Here is a 22,272-nt window from a genome sequence, read left to right on the forward strand (position 1 = left end):
TTACATTCAAATGGAATTAAGTATTGCATTATAATTAATTTTATGCCTCAATACATACATATAATATAATTCAATTAACTGCTGCTGATAGCGTCCTCACTTCAGGACCTATATTATTTTAGATATGCTATTTAATGCTGTAACACGATAGGCTGTGCTGACTCAGTGCAGAGCCCAGTGCTTGTAGGTATGTGCCTTCTATAGTGGATTCATGTAGCCTGTAGTATTCCAGGGTAGTGCATTATTTAAAGAGTATTGCTCAGAAACAGGACGCGGCAAACCATGCTAACTAACTGTACTGTCTGTATATCAAACCTCAATTTGATTTACTCACTGCAGGTTCAGCGGGTATATCTTTTGGGAGCCAGTGAAGCCCCTAATAATATGAATCCTGTCAGAACATAACATATGCTTGAAAATCATATCACAATAACACCCTTCAGAATATAACATGAGTGCATGACTTAATTGATGTAAATGTCTTGGTGTTGCTCTCATGATCTCAAGATTATGTTAATGCATTCCACGCACAGCCTCACTGACTTGCCATTGATGGACTGACAGGATTTCTTGTGCTTTCTATTCACAGATGTTTCCCTGATGTGGGTGAACGGAGGTAAGAATTTCTAAAAAGAAACCCTCTACTTTTATGGCTGTTCAAACCTGAATATAATTTGAAACTATGGCTAAATATCATCTGAAAACAAAATAACAACTTAGAGCATAGTTTTTATATAGGTTTGTAATTTAGCATCTCAAATTTGAGATTATAGATATGCCAATTTGTAGTAGATTAGTATTTTGGTGATTGTAATAATTCCCCTTAGTTGGGCCCCCCTCGTGCAAATTACAGTTCTGCACTTGGAATTAGTTGATACTACAGCCATTTATGTTTGTCGTTTTTTATATGAGAATGAATGGATTCATCATGCAGATCCAAATAAGTAATAATGGACATTTTTTAACAAGAATCATAAGATACAGGAAATCAAACGTGTCTACCGATATCCAGCAAATAGGAGGATATAAAGTTTTCTCAAAGTACTGGTAAAAATAGTACCTCAAATTCACAGTACTACAAACTACAGTACAAAGATACAGCCCTCACGCATTTTCATGACAAAATATCAAGATCAGACACATCTTGAGTCTGTAGGTCACTGTAGCAGCTAGCTTTACACATTTATCCTGTTATTTTCTCATTGGTGCAATTTGTGACTATTTTAGTGATGTAGGAAGAAAGGGATCTCTAAATATTTTTTGAAGCAGAGCATGTAATATCACATAGACTTTGGTCTGCATGCATCATTCCACACTGTTATCAGTGAGGATATCCTGTGCCAATGGTCAATTATGTGCATTATTTTTTTGCACAACATTGTTAAATATGGAAGGTTAATATATACTATGGGCATATTTCGGGCTATAAACAGTAGTAGTACTAGATACCATAAAAAGCATTGTCAAACTCAGTAGGGTTAAGTAGCATTTTTAGGTACAACTAGGCCTTTTGGCTTGTGTAAGTTTAAGTGACAGATACTATTTGAATAGTACAGAATCTGTTAGAAATGTAATTATTTTTTTGTGACTACTACCCTTAGTAAACATGATCCTGTTATATCACAAATGCAGTTCTTAAGAGAATCACTGATATCAAAAGAATAGGGAAGAGTGTGTGCAAGGGTCGAGCAGTACCAAATAAACACACCACAATAAAGTTTTCATACCAATGTGATAAACAAAAAGACAGGACACATTTGACTGGATATGGATTTTTTTCATTTTTAGGAAAACAAGCAAAAGAAAGCACAAAGTGTCAATGGAAAGTAAACTTTTATTGCTGTTTATGACCTAGGCATGCGTTTGGGCCAAAATTAATTTGGGGATGGATAAAAGAAACATGCAAAAACACAGTTGATGGACAGAATGCAGAACAATGTCTTACATTCACCCCAGTACAAAGATCTCGGCCTAAATCCATCGTTTTTTTGCACTCCACACCACCGTAGGTCAGAAAATGGCTATATGCAAAGCAGCCTTGACCCTGTGCCTCATGGGAACAGTCCAGCCTGAACTACCAAGCCATGTCTTTCCTAGACCGGAATCAAGCATCCAAGGATCGGTTTCTGGCTATCAGCCTTCCTCAGCCTGGATAGCTTGACTCCAGTGATGTGGAGAGCCTGGGACTCACGTCTCAGCATACCCAGCCCACTCAGGGTGAAAATTGCAAAAAACACAGTTGATGGACAGAATGCAGAACAATGTCTTACATTCACCCCAGTACAAAGATCCAAGCCTAAATCCATCGTTTGTTTGCACTCCACACCACCCTAGGTCATACAATGGCTATATGCAAATCAGCCTTGACCCTCTGCCTCATGGGAACAGTCCAGCCCGAACTACCAAGCCATGTCTTTCCTAGACCGGAATCAAGCATCCAAGGACCGGTTTCTGGCTATCATCCTTCTTCAGCCTGGATAGCTTGACTCCAGTGATGTGGAGAGCCTGGGACTCACGTCTGAGCATACCCAGCCCACTCGGGGTGAAAATTGCAAAAAACACAGTTGATGGACAGAATGCAGAACAATGTCTTACATTCACCCCAGTACAACGATCTGGGCCTAAATCCATTGTTTTTTTGCACTTCACACCACCCTAGGTCAGACAATGGTTATATGCAAATCAGCCTTGACCATGTGCCTCATGGGAACAGTCCAGCCCGAACTACCAAGCCCTGTCTTTCCTAGACCGGAATCAAGCATCAAAGGACCGGTTTCTGGCTATCAGCCTTCTTCAGCCTGGATAGCTTGACTCCAGCGATGTGGAAAGCCTGGGACTCACATCTGAGCATACCCAGCCCACTCGGGGTGAAAATTGCAAAAAACACAGTTGATGGACAGAATGCAGAACAATGTCTTACATTCACCCCAGTACAAAGATCTGGGCCTAAATACATCGTTTTTTGCACTCCACACCACCCTAGGTCAGACAATGGCTATATGCAAATTAGCCTTGACCCTGTGCCTCATGGGAACAGTCCAGCCCCAACTAACAAGCCATGTCTTTCCTAGACCGGAATCAAGCATCCAAGGACCGGTTTCTGGCTATCAGCCTTCTTCAGCCTGGATTGCTTGACTCCAGTGATGTGGAGAGCCTGGGACTCACGTCTCAGCATACCCAGCCCACTCGGGTGAAAATTGCAAAAAACACAGTTGATGGACAGAATGCAGAACAATGTCTTACATTCACCCCATTTCAAAGATCCGGGCCTAAATCCATCGTTTTTTTGCACTCCACACCACACTAGGTCAGACAATGGCTACATGAAAATCAGCCTTGACCCTGTGCCTCATGGGAACAGTCCAGCCCGAACTACAAAGCCATGTCTTTCCTAGACCGGAATCAAGCATCCAAGGACTGGTTTCTGGCTATCAGCCTTCTTCAGCCTGGATAGCTTGACTCCAGTGATGTGGAGAGCCTGGGACTCACGTCTGAGCATACCCAGCCCACTCGGAGTGAAAATTGCAAAAAACACAGTTGATGGACAGAATGTAGAACAATGTCTTACATTCACCCCAGTACAAAGATCTGGGCCTAAATCCATCGCTTTTTTGCACTCCACACCACCCTGGAGAAGTGTGGCTCAGGGGTTAGAGGCGGCAGACCCGGAAGCTGAGATCGGCCCTGGACCAGGGTTCAATTCCCCGCCTCGGCGGGTCTTGGGCTCAAAAATTCCACGGACTCGATAATTCTCGCTCCGGTGCCTTCTCAACTCACGGGTTCACACTCTGCGACTCTGGGCAATAGCTTGCTTAATCTCCACAACGGCCCCTCGCGGCGGGATGCCTGGCTTTCACCTTGTGGATACCCTGCTGGGGTTATCTCACAGGGGAATACCAGGACGGGTTCCCTAAGCAAGCGCCGGGAAACCCTTTGTGGGTAGCTGTGCGCTATATAAGCTCAAATACATTTACATTTACATTTACCCTACGTCAGACAGCGGCTATATGCAAATCATACTTGACCCTGTGCCTCATGGGAACAGTCCAGCCCGAACTACAAAGCCATGTCATTCCTAGACCGGAATCAAGCATCCAAGGACCGGTTTCTGGCTATCAGCCTTCTTCAGCCTGGATAGCTTGACTCCAGTGATGTGATGTACCGCTTTTGGCCGCCATAAGTGTGGCAGGGTATGCTCAGACGTGAGTCCCTTGCTCACTTTGCCACTGGATGCAAGCAAGCCGGGCTGAAGACGGCTGGTATGCCAGAAACCGGTCCTCGGAAGCTTGTTTCCGGTCCATGGAAGGCATGGCTTGGCAGTTCGGGCTGGACTGTTCCCATGAGGCACATGGCCGGACTGATTTGCATATAGCCATATCTGAACTGGGGTGGCAGAGTGGGCTAAAGAACGGTGATGGATTAAACCCAGATCTTTTGACTGTGTGTGAGTGTTTGATTGGTTCAGATGCTCCGTCCATTACCACCCCATTTTGTACCGCTTTTTGCCGCCATAAGTGTGGCAGGGTATGCTCAGACGTAAGTCCCTTGCTCACTTTGCCACTGGATTCAAGCAAGCCGGGCTGAAGACGGCTAGAATGCCAGAAACCGGTCCTCGGAAGCTTGTTTCCGGTCCAGAGAAGGCATGGCTTGGCAGTTTGGGCTGGACTGTTCCCATGAGGCACAGGGTCAGACTGATTTGCATATAGCCATATCTGAACTGGGGTGGCAGAGTGGGCTAAAGAACGGTGATGGATTAAACCCAGATCTCTTGACTGGGTGTGAGTGTTTGATTGGTTCAGATGCTCCGTCCATTACCACCCCCTTTTGTACCGGATAAAAGAAACAAGCAAAAGATATATAATATATTTTTTATGTAATATTGAAATTAGAATGTAATTCAATATTATAATAGGAAAACTGTATATGTGTGTTACCAGTAACACTAAAAAATACTATGCATACATGTCACTTGTCCCAAAATTGATCAACCTTCCTAGATCACACATACACATACAGTAAAAGAAACATAGACATAGAATATTGGGATGTTAAACTTCACTTACAACCAGTGATGATGGACAGAGTGGAGGACACTATGCTAACTGCTAGTAATGAGCAGGTAGTTAGTGAAATTGATATGTCTCATGTTGTTAATATATTTCCTATAGAAGGTGCTTGATGTACATCTGGACAGCTGCCTGTACTGAGACAGGGCAGGGCCTCTATACAAGCAGAATCTACATTTGTTGAAAACATACCAATAGGGGCCCTGTGCATCTGATTTTAATGCTTTTGTTTTTCAATTCAATACATACAACATAAAGAAACCTGTGGGTTTAGTTAAAGCAATAACAAAATGAACAAAACCATCTCTGAGTGCAATAACATAATTCAATCTGTTATCTGAAAAGCATTAAAGGAATAGTAGCCAGGTGTATGGCGCAATTGAAATATATCCTTGAAGAAACACAACCACCTAATGTTCCTAATAGATTCAACAAGAAAGTGAAGAGGGATCTTCGTAGGGATTACGATGTCCCTTTCACACAGCTTTTCAATGTGTTACGACCGCCATTGAACGGCTGTCGGAATCTGAATGTGAAAGCCCTTAAAAGGGCCCCTGTCCCTCTGCAGCATCTGTATGAGGCCTGGTGAGCAACTGTGGTGCCCCCTAAACATCCATACCCCATGTGCCAGGCTCCACGTGTGCATGGCACACTGTGCATGGATGTTTGCAAACATCCATTTTTCCAATGCGGCATGGGCTGCGGCCCATTTACTACAGTACAAGCTGCAATGGAAAAATGTATGTTTCTGATGGCCTCATGGGCGGTTGCATCCTAAATTGTCAGATGGAACTGCTGACAACAAGTCGGTTGGTTTCCATTCCGAGACGAAGTTAGTCGGACTCGCATCCAATCAGCATCGTAATCGGGGCCTAAGTGTCTTGTCCCTACTTGGTGCAAGTACTGTTAAATTATATATGCAACTTTTTGTTTTTGTGGCCATTCTCAAATTGTGAAATTCTGAGTAATTTGAGTTTTACAATTAAAAAAAAGGCAAAAAGCAACTAGAAGGTGAGAAATAGGGAAATAGATTGCTATGCAATTATAGCACGCCTATATTTTCAAACACAATACTTCAAAGGTTTCTGTTATGCTTGTAAAACTAATTGCAAATGGTATGCAATTTGCATTCATATATGAGGCTTATAACTTTCAGCAATGATTTTGCTGCCCCTCTTATGATTAACTTTGTCTCATCCCATTAGTTCTTTGGATTCAGTGCTTTAAATTGAAACATTCTTGTAGGAGATCCGAGTCATTTTGTTATCCGTATATATTTATTTTATTTACTTGTTGCCTGTCTAAAAATATCTTGGAAAGAGAATTGTCATGGAACGCTGTAAATCCTGTCTTTTAATTCTTTCTACACTTCTCTTCCAAATTTTGTAAACAAGGTAGAATCTGCCCCACAAGTTTCACTTATGATTGCCTTAACTCTGGCAATATATGATTGCAGATCGAGATATCCTCGATGAAATTGAACAATTCTTTTTTCAGCATCATATTTCTTATAACAGCTATTGAAGGTTCCCTCAAAGTATGATACAAATGCTGCATAAATATCCAATAATAGATTGCCTTCTGACCCTAAATGAGTGGCCAAGGCTAGAGGATTCCTAGTAGCACTGCATATCATAAATTCTACATTTGCTTAATCCGTAATGTATTTATGAGATAGATATTTAGAAGCTCCATCACATTTCAACTCAACTAAACCTGCAATTGTTGAGTTTATAGTTCTTTTCAGAAGTACTGTCAGGGGTTGTAAACAGGCTGAATTCTCTGTTTAATTCTGGTCCAGTAGTGTCAGTTTATCACACCCATTAGATGCTCTTGAACTTGATCTAATTAATCTTGATCAGGGAATTACTTGTGGTGTGTCAACACTTGTACTAAAAGAAATGATTTTCCTCCATTGCCTAAAATATCATCAGCCAATTTAATGGCAAATATTTTTGGCTAATATTTTTTAATTGCATGGTCTTCTCTGAAAAATAACTGACTGTCACACACTATGATTCAGAAAAGGGGGTGGTGATGAACAGAGTGTCTGAATTAAGCAGACCACTCTTACCCAGTCCAAAGATCAGTGCTTGATCCATCACCGTTTTTTAGCTCACTTCACCATCCCAGCTCAGAACTTGGCTATATGCAAATTAGTCTGACCCTGGCCCAGTGCATCATGGGAACAGGGCAGACCAAACTACCAAGCCAATTCTTATGCTGGGAAGGAAACAAGTTACCCTGGACCGGTTTCTGGCATTTCAGCCGTCTTCGGCCCGGCTTGCTTGAATCCTGATGGTGTAATGAGCTAGGGACTCACATCTGAGTATACCCTTCCACGCTTATGGTGGACAAAAATGATTCAGAAAAGGGGGTGGTGATGAACAGAGTGTCTGAATTAAGCAGACCGCTCTTACCCAGTCCAAAGATCAGGGCTTGATCCATCACCGTTTTTTAGCTCACTGCACCATCCCACCTCAGAACTTGGCTATAGGCAAATTAGTCTGACCCTGGCCCAGTGCATCATGGGAACAGGGCAGACCAAACTACCAAGCCAATTCTTATGCTGGGAAGGAAACAAGTTACCGGGGACCAGTTTCTGGCATTTCAGCCGTCTTCGGCCCGGCTTGCTTGAATCCTGATGGTGTAATGAGCTAGGGACTCACATCTGAGTATACCCTTCCACGATTATGGTGGACAAAAATGATTCAGAAAAGGGGGTGGTTATGAACAGAGTGTCTGAATTAAGCAGACCACTCTTACCCAGTCCAAAGATCAGGGCTTGATCCATCACCGTTTTTTAGCTCACTGCACCATCCCGGCTCAGAACTTGGCTATATGCAAATTAGTCTGACCCTGGCCCAGTGCATCATGGGAACAGGGCAGACCAAACTACCAAGCCAATTCTTATGCTGGGAAGGAAAAAAGTTACCGGGGACCGGTTTCTGGCATTTTGTCACGATTCCCCAGTCCCATCTGTTCCTCCCTGGGGACACTTGCTAAATACCCAACGGTAAATATTACACCTTGGACAAAAGGTTTCTTTCCCATCTGTAAAAACCCACCCCTTTCCCGTGCACCAGCACCTCTTTTGTGTTTGTGTTTTTGTAACTGATTTCTATGCTTTGGTTATTTGCTTTCAGAGACCTTTTTGATATGAAAAGTATTACGTAGTAATTGTATGAGTGTAACTTTCATTCTACAATCTCACTGCAGGCAGGCCCGTGAGCCTTTAGTAAGTACTAATTCCTTGCTTTCACATTTAGGATCAAAAGGGGTCTTCACACGCGAGAGATACGTGTGCTTTCTTTTGGCAGCCTTCGCACGCTGGAAATGCGTGCGCTTTCATTCAGCTGTCTGCCGTCAGAAAACAGAAAGCCTTCCGCTCGCGCTGCACGCGGAGGGCTGAAGACGGTTGCAACGTGCAAGCGCACGTTGTCATTTGGTGCGCAGGCTATTTAAACCGCACCCTTCCCTGAAGCCTCGCTTTGCCTTAGGAGTTTCCAAGGGACCTGCATCGCGGACGTCTTATTCAGCGCTTCAAGGAAGACTTCGAGGGATAGGACTGCAAGGCCTTCAGAACTGCTTACTTCAGCGCGAGGTTTCAGATCTCGGCAAACAGCTTAGGAATCCAGCCTCAAATTAAAAGATAAGTTTCCGTGGACAATTTAAAGGCGCCCAACGCAAGAAAGAGAACTGAACTAAATTTTGCATTTGTTTAGGAATAACTGTTTTGATTACAGAGTTATACTTAAAACTGCCCTCTTTTGAACTTTTGAATGCTAATTTATATTTAGACTGTCAAAATCATTTCGGAATCTGGTTAAAGATTTATGGTGTCTACATTTTGTTTTTTCTTTTAAAAGGTATTCACAAGAATATTTATTGTGATTCGCAGAATTATGTTTTAGGTCTATTAGAGATACAAATCTTGTCGAGGAGTATTCATTCACAGAATTCTTTGTGGATTGTTATTGCTAGAGTTGTTGTTTTGTGGTGAGTCACATCTCCTGAGGCGGAAAGCCGGGAGACGCTTTTTTAAGATTGTGTATGCTGTGATTTTAACACTTTACCTGCTGCTATTTGCTTGGTTGCACCTCGAGGGCTCCGTGTAGCGGATCAAGCGCTCACGTGACGCCCTCCTGCCGGCTGGCCACGCCCACCTTCAGGCCACGCCCCCTTCCCGCCCTTCTTAAGCGCCAGTTCTCGAGCGCTCACTGGGTTCACATCTCCTGAGGCGGAAAGCCGGGAGACGCTCTTTTAAGATTGTGTATGCTGTGATTTTAACACTTTACCTGCTGCTATTTGCTTGGTTGCACCTCGAGGGCTCCGTGTAGCGGATCAAGCGCTCACGTGACGCCCTCCTGCCGGCTGGCCACGCCCACCTTCAGGCCACGCCCCCTTCCCGCCCTTATTAAGCGCCAGTTCTCGAGCGCTCACTGGGTTCACATCTCCTGAGGCGGAAAGCCGGGAGACGCTCTTTTAAGATTGTGTATGCTGTGATTTTAACACTTTACCTGCTGCTATTTGCTTGGTTGCACCTCGAGGGCTCCGTGTAGCGGATCAAGCGCTCACGTGACGCCCTCCTGCCGGCTGGCCACGCCCACCTTCAGGCCACGCCCCCTTCCCGCCCTTCTTAAGCGCCAGTTCTCGAGCGCTCACTGGGTTCACATCTCCTGAGGCGGAAAGCCGGGAGACGCTCTTTTAAGATTGTGTATGCTGTGATTTTAACACTTTACCTGCTGCTATTTGCTTGGTTGCACCTCGAGGGCTCCGTGTAGCGGATCAAGCGCTCACGTGACGCCCTCCTGCCGGCTGGCCACGCCCACCTTCAGGCCACGCCCCCTTCCCGCCCTTATTAAGCGCCAGTTCTCGAGCGCTCACTGGGTTCACATCTCCTGAGGCGGAAAGCCGGGAGACGCTCTTTTAAGATTGTGTATGCTGTGATTTTAACACTTTACCTGCTGCTATTTGCTTGGTTGCACCTCGAGGGCTCCGTGTAGCGGATCAAGCGCTCACATGACGCCCTCCTGCCGGCTGGCCACGCCCACCTTCAGGCCACGCCCCCTTCCTGCCCTTCTTAAGCGCCAGTTCTCGAGCGCTCACTGGGTTCACATCTCCTGAGGCGGAAAGCCGGGAGACGCTCTTTTAAGATTGTGTATGCTGTGATTTTAACACTTTACCTGCTGCTATTTGCTTGGTTGCACCTCGAGGGCTCCGTGTAGCGGATCAAGCGCTCACGTGACGCCCTCCTGCCGGCTGGCCACGCCCACCTTCAGGCCACGCCCCCTTCCCGCCCTTACGGCCATCTATAACAATGTGCCATTTTAGAACGCGCAGCGGACGAGCGCAGCGGGAGCGCCGACTTCGCGCCGAAGTCGCGCATAAGTCAAGCCCGTCTGCGCCCGTCCGCGGCCGAACGGGGCCAGGGGCACGACACTATGCCAAAATTCTGTCCTATTCGTCTAAGGACCTCATCGCCCTTCAAGGCCCCTGGCTACTCCCGGATTCCGTCCACAGACTCGTCTCTGCACTAGGCCTTGCCCCTACCCTCCCCACACCTCCGCTCCCCCCGCTACGCACCCCCCTGTCACCCTGCCCCCCCCTCGCCGATCCCTGCCCCACGACCCCAGCACTGTCTGTCATCCTACTTAATACCAGGTCAGCGGTCAAGCACCAACACGAGTTGTACGTCCTACTCGACTCTGAGAAACCGGACTTACTGCTCCTGACCGAAACCTGGTACTGTGACTCCTCCCTCCCCGCTCTCCTGGCTACCCTTCCGCCTTCCTACGTGGCCCTACGTGCCGATCGTCCGGCGGGCAGGGCTGGCGGTGGGGTCGCCTTAATCGCCAGGTCAGATTTGCATTTTCTATCACTTCCTTTCCCCCCTATGCTCCCTGCTGACTTTTTAGTAGTCCGCTCCCTCTTATCCTCCCCTCCCATCACTTGCCTTCTTGTGTACCGCCCTCCTCAGCCCTCATCTTCATTTTTACCTGCTTTTCAAGACCTACTGGCCAATCTGGTGGTCAATTATGCCTCGGTTCTGGTGCTGGGGGATTTTAATTATTGGCCCTCAGACCCACACGAGTGCCCTGCCTCAAAAGAATTTACAGAATCCTTACTATCTTTCAACTTCGTGTCACATATAACTGTCCCCACTCACTCTCACGGGCACACACTCGACCAGGTCTGGTCTCTCAACCTTCCATTGGCCTCGGTGGCTGTCTCTCCATGCCCCTGGTCCGACCATGCCCTCATCTCCTTCTCCATCCTCCACAACCCAATTTCCAAAACCCCGCGTGCCAAAAACACCTGGGCGCGGAACTGGAACAGGCTGGATCTCCCCTCCTTGACCTCCCTGCTCCGCAATTCCATTCCCTCCTTCTCTGGCCTATCATCTGCCTCTCAAGCCAAGGCCATTAACACCTGGCTGGCTGGAGGTTGCGACTCAGTGGCTCCCCTACGTCGCATTTCCATCCGCCGACTCAAGGACTCCAATAGATGGTTTAACGACCACCTAAAAGAACTCAAACTGAGCGCCCGACGGGCGGAGAGGCAGTGGAGGAAAGATTATAGCCCTTCATCTAAAACCCACTTCCTGGCATCACTGGCTAAATATAAATCAGCAATCCTGGCTGCAAAAACCGACTACTTTTCCACGAAAATAACGTCTGCCGACAACAAACCCAGGGTAATCTTTGGCATTGTGAATGACCTGGCATTCTCTGACCGAACTTCGTCCCAAATCCCTCCCTCCCAGCCCCTCTGTGATCAACTCAATCACTACTTCTTGGACAAAATCACAACTATCAAGGCTAATATCCCATTACCCTCGTCTGCTTTTGTTGATCCCTCCCCCCCCACCGTCCAAAACCCTCTCACCCTCATCCCTCCCCTCACTCAGGAATCTTTTCTGGCAATACTCCCCAAAGTAAAGTCGGGGTCTCCGGCGGACGTCTGCCCCGCACGCATCTTACAGCAAATCTACTCTAGCTGCCCTGATCCCCCTATCGCCTTCCTTAACAGCTCCTTGGCTCAGGGTGTTGTGACCCCTGCACTAAAGGCCGCCACCATAGTGCCTCTGCTGAAGAAACCCGGCGCGGACCCTTCCATCTCGGCTAACTTTCGCCCCATCTCCCTGCTGCCCTTCCTGGGCAAGGTGATGGAACGCCATGTCACCGCGGTACTGAGCGCTCACATCGAGGCGAATGGGGGGCTGGCCTCTCGCCAGGCAGGATTCCGCCCCAGGCATTCGACCGAATCGGTCGTAGTTTCAGTCCTAGACAACCTCAGAAAGGGTATGGATGACAACAACCACCAGGCACTGGTCCTCCTTGATCTTTCCGCCGCCTTTGACACGGTGGACCATACCATCTTACTTGCCCGTGTCAAGGCGGCCGGCATCGGGGGATCAGCTCTGGTCTGGCTCTCCTCCTTTCTGAGGGACCGCACTCAGGCGGTCCGACTGGGCGATTTCACCTCCACCCCTCTCCCTGTCACCTGCGGTGTTCCCCAGGGCTCCTCTCTCTCTCCCTTACTCTTTAATCTCTATATCTTTCCTCTTATCTATGCACTCCAGCAGCTGGAGGTCACTGTTTACAATTATGCGGATGACCTCCAGCTCATCTTTGATCTGTCCCCCTCTCCTCTCTCGGTCTCTAATTTCCAGTCAACTATGACATTCATCAGGGACTGGATGAACCACAACCATCTTAAACTGAACCCTGACAAGACCGAGCTGGTTCTCACTGGTGGTTCATCCAGCCCCTGGAACTCTCTTTTCTGGCCCCCCTCTCTTGGCCCGGCACCATCCCCCTCCACCGCGGTCAAAACACTGGGTGTTAAAATGAATAATCAGCTCACTCTTCACTCACAAATCAGTTCCGTGGTTTCCTCCTGTTTCCTCATTCTCCGAACTATCCGCTCTGTCTCCCGCTTCTTCTCTCCCCAGGCACTTAAGATCATCATAGCCGCCCTGGTAATCTCACGATTGGACTACGCCAACGCCCTCTATCATGGCATTCCAGCGTACAGCCTGCGTAGACTCCAAACCATCCAGAACCAGGCGGCCAGGCTGATATACGGCCTTCCACGCTATCACCACTCCACCCCCCTTCTAAAAGAGCTTCACTGGCTCCCCGTGAAACAACGCTCCCTTTTTAAGATCGGATGCATGGTTTTTCAGGCCCGCCAGGGCACTGCCCCCGCTTTCATCGCCTCACTAATTAAACCCTATGTCCCCGCTAGAAATCTCCGGTCTTCCTCCAAGTCCCTTCTCCAGATCCCCCGCTTCTCACGCAAAAAGTGGGGCGGTTCTAACTTCTCAACTCTGGCCCCTACTTTCTGGAACTCACTTCCAGACAATCTCCGTTCTGCAACTCAGTATCTCTCCTTCCGTAGAGACCTGAAAACTTTCCTTTTCAGCCAGGCTTTCCCCGCCTAATACTTACTCCACCCTTCCATGGTCTTTCTCCCTCAGTTACTGAACCTCCAGCGCCAAGAAACCGCAAGGTGTACGCCGCGCTCTACAAGTGTTTTAAATTAGAAATTAGAAATTAGTTTCATTCCCTTAGGAAAAAGATACTCTTGAAGATAATCAGAAACCACATGTCATCTAAAAAGAAGAGTTTATTCAAGTAAGTTTAGATATCAGAAAAAGAGGAGAGAGAACTAGGGAAATAATAGAGAAAGGAAAAGGAGTTTTGTTAATATTTCTCTTGTTTAAAATTGCAGACTTCAAAACCAGAAAGACAATTCCCAAGACTACATCATCTCCGACAAGACAAAGAAATACTGGACGGTGGACGGACCCGGACTGATCGCAGGTAGGAAGCAGCTGGGGGAGAACTAGATATTACATTGAGAGTTAAGGGGGGGGGCTAACTAGAAGTAGGAATACTATACAGATAGATTGGATTCTGAACTTTATCGTTCTTGTGAACCTGCAGGTCGACAGTCGAAGACTCAATCCTCCAGTCAACGTCCAGTACCGGCCCCCTTCCCGAAGGTTCTGGTTAATGCTTAGCTGTAAGTTTAGTCAGCAAGGCTTAGTTAGAGTTTTCAGGAAGTTGGTCCCTTGCGTCTCTGTGAAAACCTCTACACTGTCAACAGGATTACCAGTCATTGCTAAAAGGTAAGAGACAGTGTACTTAGGTCTTGACAGAAGGCAAAGCCCAAGAAGTATATTTCACCCAGACGCAATGGACCAGGTATCCCTGCAAGACATAGCGGCAGTTCTAAAGGATATTAGAGATGAGAATGTTTCTTTACGAAACGACATGACAGCCTTACAAGCAGCAATCCAGCAGAGTTCAGTTAGTGTGCAGGCTTCATCTTCAGACTCAGGGGGGGGAACTCAGATTCAGGTAGTTACCCCAATGCCCACGCCCTTAGCTCCACCAGAACGTTTTTATGGAGATTGCAACAAGTTTTCCATCTTTTTGCAACAATGTCATCTACATTTCTTAGCCAAGAAATCAGCCTTTCCTGATGACTCCTCCAAGGTAGCTTTCATGCTATCGTATTTTGGGGGTGATGCTGCCCTTTGGTCCATTCCTTTTGTAGAAAGGGATGATGCAATTTTGTATAATTTTAGAAACTTTGAACGGGCCCTAAAGAAGATCTTTGCAAAGCATATGTTTGTGCAGTCTGCAGACAATGAGTTTTTGAGTTTAAAACAAGGGTCTTCTGATCTCCTTCACTACATCTCTCAATTTAATCGTTTGGTTTTAGAAGCTAACTGGCCATATGATAAAAGAATTTCTATTTTTTATAGAGGTCTTAGAGAAGATCTGAAAGACATGGTAACTCAAATCTTAGAACCTCCCGATGATATCAGCGAGTTTATCGATCTTGTGATTAAATTGAATCACCGTCTTAGTGAGAGAAAGGGCGAGAAAGGGAAAAGTGACCATAAAATCTTATTTGTTAAGGATAGAAATACATCATCAGGCAAGGAGGTAGGCTCAAAATCAGATCATGTGGAACCAATGCAAATTGGAACTGTTCGAGGTCCGCTCTCTAAGGATGAAAAAGAGAAGAGACGCAAGTTAAATCAATGTCTTTACTGTGGTAAGACTGGACATTTTGTAAGAGACTGTCCTACTAAACCTAATAAGTTTAAGGTAAAATCCTCTGATCTTGCGTTAACTCAAGAGTCGACGGAAAACTAGAAAACTCGATGAAAGATGAGGTCGGTTCATCGAGTGTAATTCCTAGTTTGGCCTCTACTGTTCCACCTTTAGGATGTAAGCATTTTGGTATCCTGGTCGAATTAAGAAGTCTTTTGCCTTCCTCTTTAGCTAGAAGGGTAGAAGCTGTAATAGACTCTGGAGCTACGGGAAACTTTATGGATACTCGGTTTTTCTCTCAGTTAGGCTTTGAATCAGTTTTAAAGGATTGTCCAGAGATAGTTAGAGCAGTAGATGGCAAGGAGTTAACTTCAGGACCTATTAGCCAACAAACTGAAATCCTTGAAATGGACTGTTCACCTATTCATCGTGAAAAGATACAGTTTGATATCATAGACGCCCCGCAGTTCAAGTTAATTTTGGGGATTCCTTGGTTGGTAAAACACAATCCAAGTATAGATTGGGTATCTCAGACTTTAACCTTTCAGTCAACACATTGTGTAAACAAATGTTTCCTTTTGGAGAAATCAGGAGAAGTAATTCAAGGGTTTAACTTTCCTTCTAACTCATCTAGAGTTTTAGCGATAGAAGGGGTTCCATCAGTTTACTCGGATCTACAAGACGTTTTTGACAAAAAGAAGGCAAACACTCTCCCTCCACACAGAGACTTTGACTGTAGAATAGATCTTGTTCCCGGGGCTACTCTACCTTGTAGTCGAATCTATGCATTGACAGAAAAGGAGAATATTCATCTTAGAGAGTACTTGGATGAGTATTTAGCCAACGGCTTTATTCGTCATTCCAAGTCTCCTGTCTCCTCAGCTCTCTTTTTTATTCCTAAAAAGGGAGGTGAATTGCGCACGTGCATAGACTATAGAGCTTTGAACAATGTAACTATAAAAAACCGATATCCTTTGCCGTTGATTCCCACTTTGCTAGATCAGGTCAAGAAAGCAACCATTTATACAAAATTGGACTTGCGGGGAGCTTACCATTTGGTACGAGTACGAAAGGGTGACGAATGGAAAACTGCTTTCCGCACAAAATTTGGATTATTTGAATACCAAGTCATGCCTTTTGGTCTTTGCAATGCCCCCGCAGCCTTCCAATTTTTTATAAATGAAGTTTTGCATGAGTTTATTGATGTATGTTGTGTTGTGTATATAGATGACATTCTGATCTTTTCAAATTCAGAAGAAGAGCATGTACAACAGGTCCGAGCTATTCTCAAAAAACTGCTTGCAAATTCTTTGTATGTCAAATTGGAAAAAAGCTTGTTTCACGCTTCAAAAGTTGAGTTCCTGGGATATGTCATCAGTCCCAAGGGGATAGAAATGGACCCAAAGAAGGTTGAAGTGGTAGAATCCTGGTCCAGTCCATCTTCGGTAAAACAAGTTCAAAGTTTTTTGGGGTTCGCAAATTTCTACCGCCGCTTCATTCAAGATTTCTCTAAAACAATCACTCCTATCACAAGATTGTTGAGGAAAGGAGTTAAATTCGAGTGGACAGAACTAGCTGAAGAAGCTTTTCAGACACTTAAAAAGAAGTTTATTACAGCTCCAATTCTTTCTCATCCAGATCCCAGTCAGCCCTTTATTGTGGAAGCTGACGCTTCTCAATTTGCTGTTGGAGGAATTTTGTCGCAAAGACATGTAGATACAGGACAAATGCATCCCATTGCGTATTTTTCTAGAAAGTTATCTGAAGCTGAGTTGAGTTATGCAATTGCGGACAAAGAACTTCTAGCAATAAAAGCAGCATTTGAAGAATGGCGCCATTATTTGCTGGGAGCAAGACATCCAGTAACAATATACACGGACCATAGAAACCTTCAAGCCTTGAGATCAGTAAAGGCTCTATCTGCTAGACAACTGAGATGGTCAATGTTCTTTAATGATTATAATTTTGTCATTACCTATCGTCCAGGTAAAGAAAATTTGAAAGCTGATGCATTGTCTAGAATGGGAGAGGTTGTGATAGATCCTCCGTCTGAGGTAAAACCTGTAATACCGATATCCCGATTTCAAGCAAGTATTATGGTTTGTGATGTTATATCTGACATTAAGAAAGAACTAGCAAAGCAAGATTTTAAGGTATGGAAACTGTCACACCCTTATTTGCAGGAAAGAGATGATTTGTTCTTCATGCAAAACCTCATCTTCGTACCTACTGACACGCTAAAAGAAAAGATTCTACACTTCCATCATGACACTACTTTATCTGCTCACCCAAGTAAGGTTAAAACCTATGATTTAATTAAAAGAACCTTTTGGTGGCCATCAATGTTTAAAGATGTGCAACTTTATGTCGAAACTTGTGGGGTTTGTGTTCAGAACAAATCATCTCATCAAAGTCCAAGTGGTTTGCTGAACCCTTTACCTTTACCACCTCGACCTTGGCACACTATTTCACTGGATTTTATTGTCGAGTTACCAATCACCAAGAAAGGGTTTACCACCATTCTTACAATTGTAGATCAGTTTTCACGCATGGCTCACTTTGTCCCGCTTAAAAAACTACCAACTAGCATGGAATTAGCACATTTAATTATGGAGAATGTAGTCCGTTTACATGGTATTCCATCAGTGGTAATTTCGGACAGAGGGTCCCAGTTTATTTCACGAGTGTGGCAAAGCTTAAGGTTTCTCCTTAATATGGACATACGTTTATCCTCTAGCTATCATCCTCAGACTGATGGTCTTACTGAGCGTACCAATCAAACCATTGAACAATTCATTCGGTGCATGTTGACAAATGTAGGCGAAGAATGGTCAACTCTTCTAAGTCAACTAGAATTTGCTTACAACAATGTAGATCATTCTTCCCTTGGTATGTCACCTTTTTTCTGTAATTTAGGATATCATCCTAATTCTTTTCCTAAAGAGATAAAAGAGCTAAATCATGTACCAGCCATTTCTGATTATGTTTCTAAGTTATCCTCTATTCAGGAGCAAGCAGCCTTTAATTTGGCCAAAGCAAAAGAGGATCAAAAGAAGTTTGCTGATAAATATAGATCTGAGCCTCCGCTTTATTCACCTGGGGATAAAGTGTGGTTAAGCACTAAGAATCTGAAGCTAAAAGGGAATCGTAAGTTTAATCCAAGGTATATAGGCCCTTTTCCTATAGAAAAGATCATAAATCCTGTATGTATAAGACTAACCTTACCTGCCAAATTTCAAATCCATCCAGTTTTCCATGTATCGTTAATCAAGCCTTTTCACGCCCAAACTAGATTTGTCCAACCCCCCTCCTCCATTGAGATAGAGGGGAATCCTGAATATGAAGTTAAGACTAACCCTGGGCGAAGAACCACGCTCCGTTCGCGGAGTTTGCGGAGTTTCGGCAACTCCGCGCTCCGCGGAGAACGCGAAGTTGTTGAATACTCCGCAAACTGCTGCGTAGCGTAGTTCTCGCGCGCTCAATAGCATTTTCGCGTGCGCGAGGATGCTTGTAGGTAAGATCGAGTTGCCGAACACGCAGAAATTGCAATCTGGCACAGAATAACTCGCGAACACGTTAGTAGTGACCGGAAATAAGGGGACGCGAGCGGGCGGGACAAACCTCATGGGTAACTTCGCGCGCTACACATCCCGAGCATGCAGGCAATCAATCAATCAATCAATCAGGATATTTGTATAGCGCGCTACTCACCCAGAAGGTCTCAAGGCACTTGGGGGAGGGGGGTCCGCTACTGCTCGAACAGCCATGTCTTGAGTTGCTTCCTGAAGCAGAGGTGGTCTTGGGTCAGGCGGAGGTGGATGGGGAGGGAGTTCCAAGTCTTGGCTGCCAGGTAGGAGAAGGATCTTCCTCCCATGGTGGATCTTCGGATGCGTGGCACGGCGGCGAGGGCGTGGCTGGTCGATCGTAGCTGGCGGGTGGGAGTGTAGAAGGTCAGGCGGTTGTTGAGGTACCTGGGGCCCAGGTCGTGGAGGGCCTTGTTTGCGTGGGTGAGGAGTTGGAACGTGATTCTCTTGCTGACGGGGAGCCAGTGAAGGTCTCTCAGGTGTCCGGAGATGTGGCTGTGTCGGGGGATGTCCAAGATGAGTCGTGCGGAGGCGTTCTGGATGTGTTAGAGTCTTTTCTGGAGTTTGGCTGTGGTTCCGGTATAGAGGGTGTTTCCGTAGTCCAGTCGGCTGGTGAAGAGTGCCTGTGTGACCGTCTTCCTGGTTTCGGTGGCGAGCCATGGGAAGATCTTTCGGAGCATGCGTAGGATGTTGAAGCATGATGATGAGACGGCGTTGACTTGTCTGGTCATCGTGAGGGAGGAGTCCAGGATGAAGCCCAGGTTGCGTGCGTGGTCCATTGGTTTGGGTGCGCTGCCCAGGGCAGGGGGCCACCAGGAGTCGTCCCAGGTGGAGGGTGATGATCCAAGGATGAGCACTTCCGTCTTGTCTGAGTTCAGTTTCAGGCGGCTGTTCCTCATCCACTCGACTACGTCTTTCATCCCTTCGTGTAGGTTGGTTCTGGCGGTTCCTGGGTCGTTGGTGAGGGAGAGGATCAGCTGGGTGTCGTCGGCGTAGGAAATGATGTTGAGGTTGTGTTGGCGTACGATGGCTGCAAGGGGGCTCATGTAGACGTTGAAGAGGGTGGGGCTGAGTGATGATCCTTGTGGTACGCCACATATGACTTTGGTGGCCTTGGATCTGTACGGGGGGAGGCGGACTCTCTGGGTTCTTCTGGTGAGGAACGAGATGATCCACTCCAGTGCCTTCCGATGTTGCTGAGGCGCTGCACTAGGGTGCGGTGGCAGACCGTATCGAATGCTGCGGAGAGGTCCAGGAGGATGAGGGCCGCTGTTTCCCAGTTGTCGAGCAGGGCTCGGATGTCGTCAGTGGCTGCGATGAGGGCGGTCTCGGTGCTGTGGTTGGTGCGGAAGCCGGACTGCGAGTGGTCGAGGCTGGTTGGGCGAGCGCAATTGGTGATCCACTGTGTGAGGTTGTTGGCTGCTTGGTTGGGGTCCGTTGAGCTGGCGGGCGGGTTCTGGCTCAGTGAAGTGGTGAGCTGGTCGGTGGTGATCTTGTTCCAGTTCCTGCGGGGAACCTGTTGCGGGTGGTGGTGAGTCGTGGTCTTTCTGAAGCTGAAGTGGACGCAGCTGTGGTCTGTCCAGTGGAGCCCGGTGGAGTGGTTGAAGGAGATGTACTTGCTGGAGGAGAAGACTGGGTCAAGCGTGTGTCCGGCGTAGTGGGTGGGGGTGTTCACCAGTTGCATGAGTCCGAGGTTGGCGAGGTTGTCCAGCAGGGTGGTGATGGTGTTGTCGTTGTTGTTCTCCAGGTGGAAGTTGAGGTCCCCTAGGAGGATGTAGTCAGCGGAGGCGAGGGCGTGCGGGCTGATGAAGTCTGCGATCTCTTCGCTGAATTGTGTGCGAGGTCCTGGGGGTCTGTAGATGAGGGTGCCTCTGAGTGTGGTCTTGGGGTCGGTGTGTATCTGGAAGTGAAGATGTTAAGCCACAGTGAGGGTGTCGTCTGAGTTGGTTGTGATGTGGATGGTGTTCTTGTGGACGATGGTGATGCCTCCTCCTGTCTCGTTGACGCGGTCTCTCCGGGCGATCTTGTATCCGTCCGGGATGGCGACGGCGATGTTGGGCGCTGAGGAGGCGTTCATCCATGTTTCCGTGAGGAAGGCGACGTCTGGAGATGTGGTGTCGAGCAGGTTCCAGAGTTCCACGGCGCTCCCGAAGACGAAAAATGGCTTGCGAACGGGTAAAGCAAGCTACTACGCATGCTCGCGGAGCTATGCGTAGTTCGCGGAGTGCAAGTGCATCTTCGCGTAGCTCGCGGAGTGCGGCTACGCGAACTACGCCCAGGCCTAGTTAAGACTATTCTAGATTCCAAGAGGTCTAGGGGAAGGTTGCTTTATTTGATCGACTGGAAAGGTTACGGACCGGAAGAAAGGTCCTGGGAACCTTTGGAAAATCTAAAACATGCTCCCAAAATGTTGAAGAGATTTCATACTCAACATCCTGAGAAACCCAAACCCATTGCACCGGTCTTAGGGGGGATCTTGAGGAGGGAGTACTGTCACGATTCCCCAGTCCCATCTGTTCCTCCCTGGGGACACTTGCTAAATACCCAACGGTAAATATTACACCTTGGACAAAAGGTTTCTTTCCCATCTGTAAAAACCCACCCCTTTCCCGTGCACCAGCACCTCTTTTGTGTTTGTGTTTTTGTAACTGATTTCTATGCTTTGGTTATTTGCTTTCAGAGACATTTTTGATATGAAAAGTATTACGTAGTAATTGTATGAGTGTAACTTTCATTCTACAATCTCACTGCAGGCAGGCCCGTGAGCCTTTAGTAAGTACTAATTCCTTGCTTTCACATTTAGGATCAAAAGAGGTCTTCACACGCGAGAGATACGTGTGCTTTCTTTTGGCAGCCTTCGCACGCTGGAAATGCGTGCGCTTTCATTCAGCTGTCTGCCGTCAGAAAACAGAAAGCCTTCCGCTCGCGCTGCACGCGGAGGGCTGAAGGCGGTTGCAACGTGCAAGCGCACGTTGTCATTTGGTGCGCAGGCTATTTAAACCGCACCCTTCCCTGAAGCCTCGCTTTGCCTTAGGAGTTTCCAAGGGACCTGCATCGCGGACGTCTTATTCAGCGCTTCAAGGAAGACTTCGAGGGATAGGACTGCAAGGCCTTCAGAACTGCTTACTTCAGCGCGAGGTTTCAGATCTCGGCAAGCAGCTTAGGAATCCAGCCTCAAATTAAAAGATAAGTTTCCGTGGACAATTTAAAGGCGCCCAACGCAAGAAAGAGAACTGAACTAAATTTTGCAATTGTTTAGGAATAACTGTTTTGATTACAGAGTTATACTTAAAACTGCCCTCTTTTGAACTTTTGAATGCTAATTTATATTTAGACTGTCAAAATCATTTCGGAATCTGGTTAAAGATTTATGGTGTCTACATTTTGTTTTTTCTTTTAAAAGGTATTCACAAGAATATTTATTGTGATTCGCAGAATTATGTTTTAGGCCTATTAGAGATACAAATCTTGTCGAGGAGTATTCATTCACAGAATTCTTTGTGGATTGTTATTGCTAGAGTTGTTGTTTTGTGGTGAGTTTCATTC

The 22,272-nt window shown here is 46.4% G+C and overlaps 1 protein-coding gene across 1 annotated transcript in view; it reads left to right on the forward strand.

Annotated features, from left to right (window-relative positions):
* The first annotated feature begins 585 nt into the window (after positions 1-585).
* LOC147701310 (venom serine protease inhibitor-like) overlaps positions 586-22,272 on the forward strand; it is a 49,592-nt gene continuing 27,905 nt past the window's right edge. Inside the window, exon 1 of the mRNA XM_086930031.1 lies at positions 586-616. Within this exon, the coding sequence (XP_086786157.1) occupies positions 601-616 (16 nt within the window). The 5' untranslated portion in view covers positions 586-600. The remainder of the gene's footprint in view (positions 617-22,272) is intronic.

The sequence above is a fragment of the Lissotriton vulgaris genome, chromosome 7 (genome assembly GCF_964263255.1).
Source record: "Lissotriton vulgaris chromosome 7, aLisVul1.2, whole genome shotgun sequence".
NCBI classification, from domain to species: domain Eukaryota; kingdom Metazoa; phylum Chordata; class Amphibia; order Caudata; family Salamandridae; genus Lissotriton; species Lissotriton vulgaris.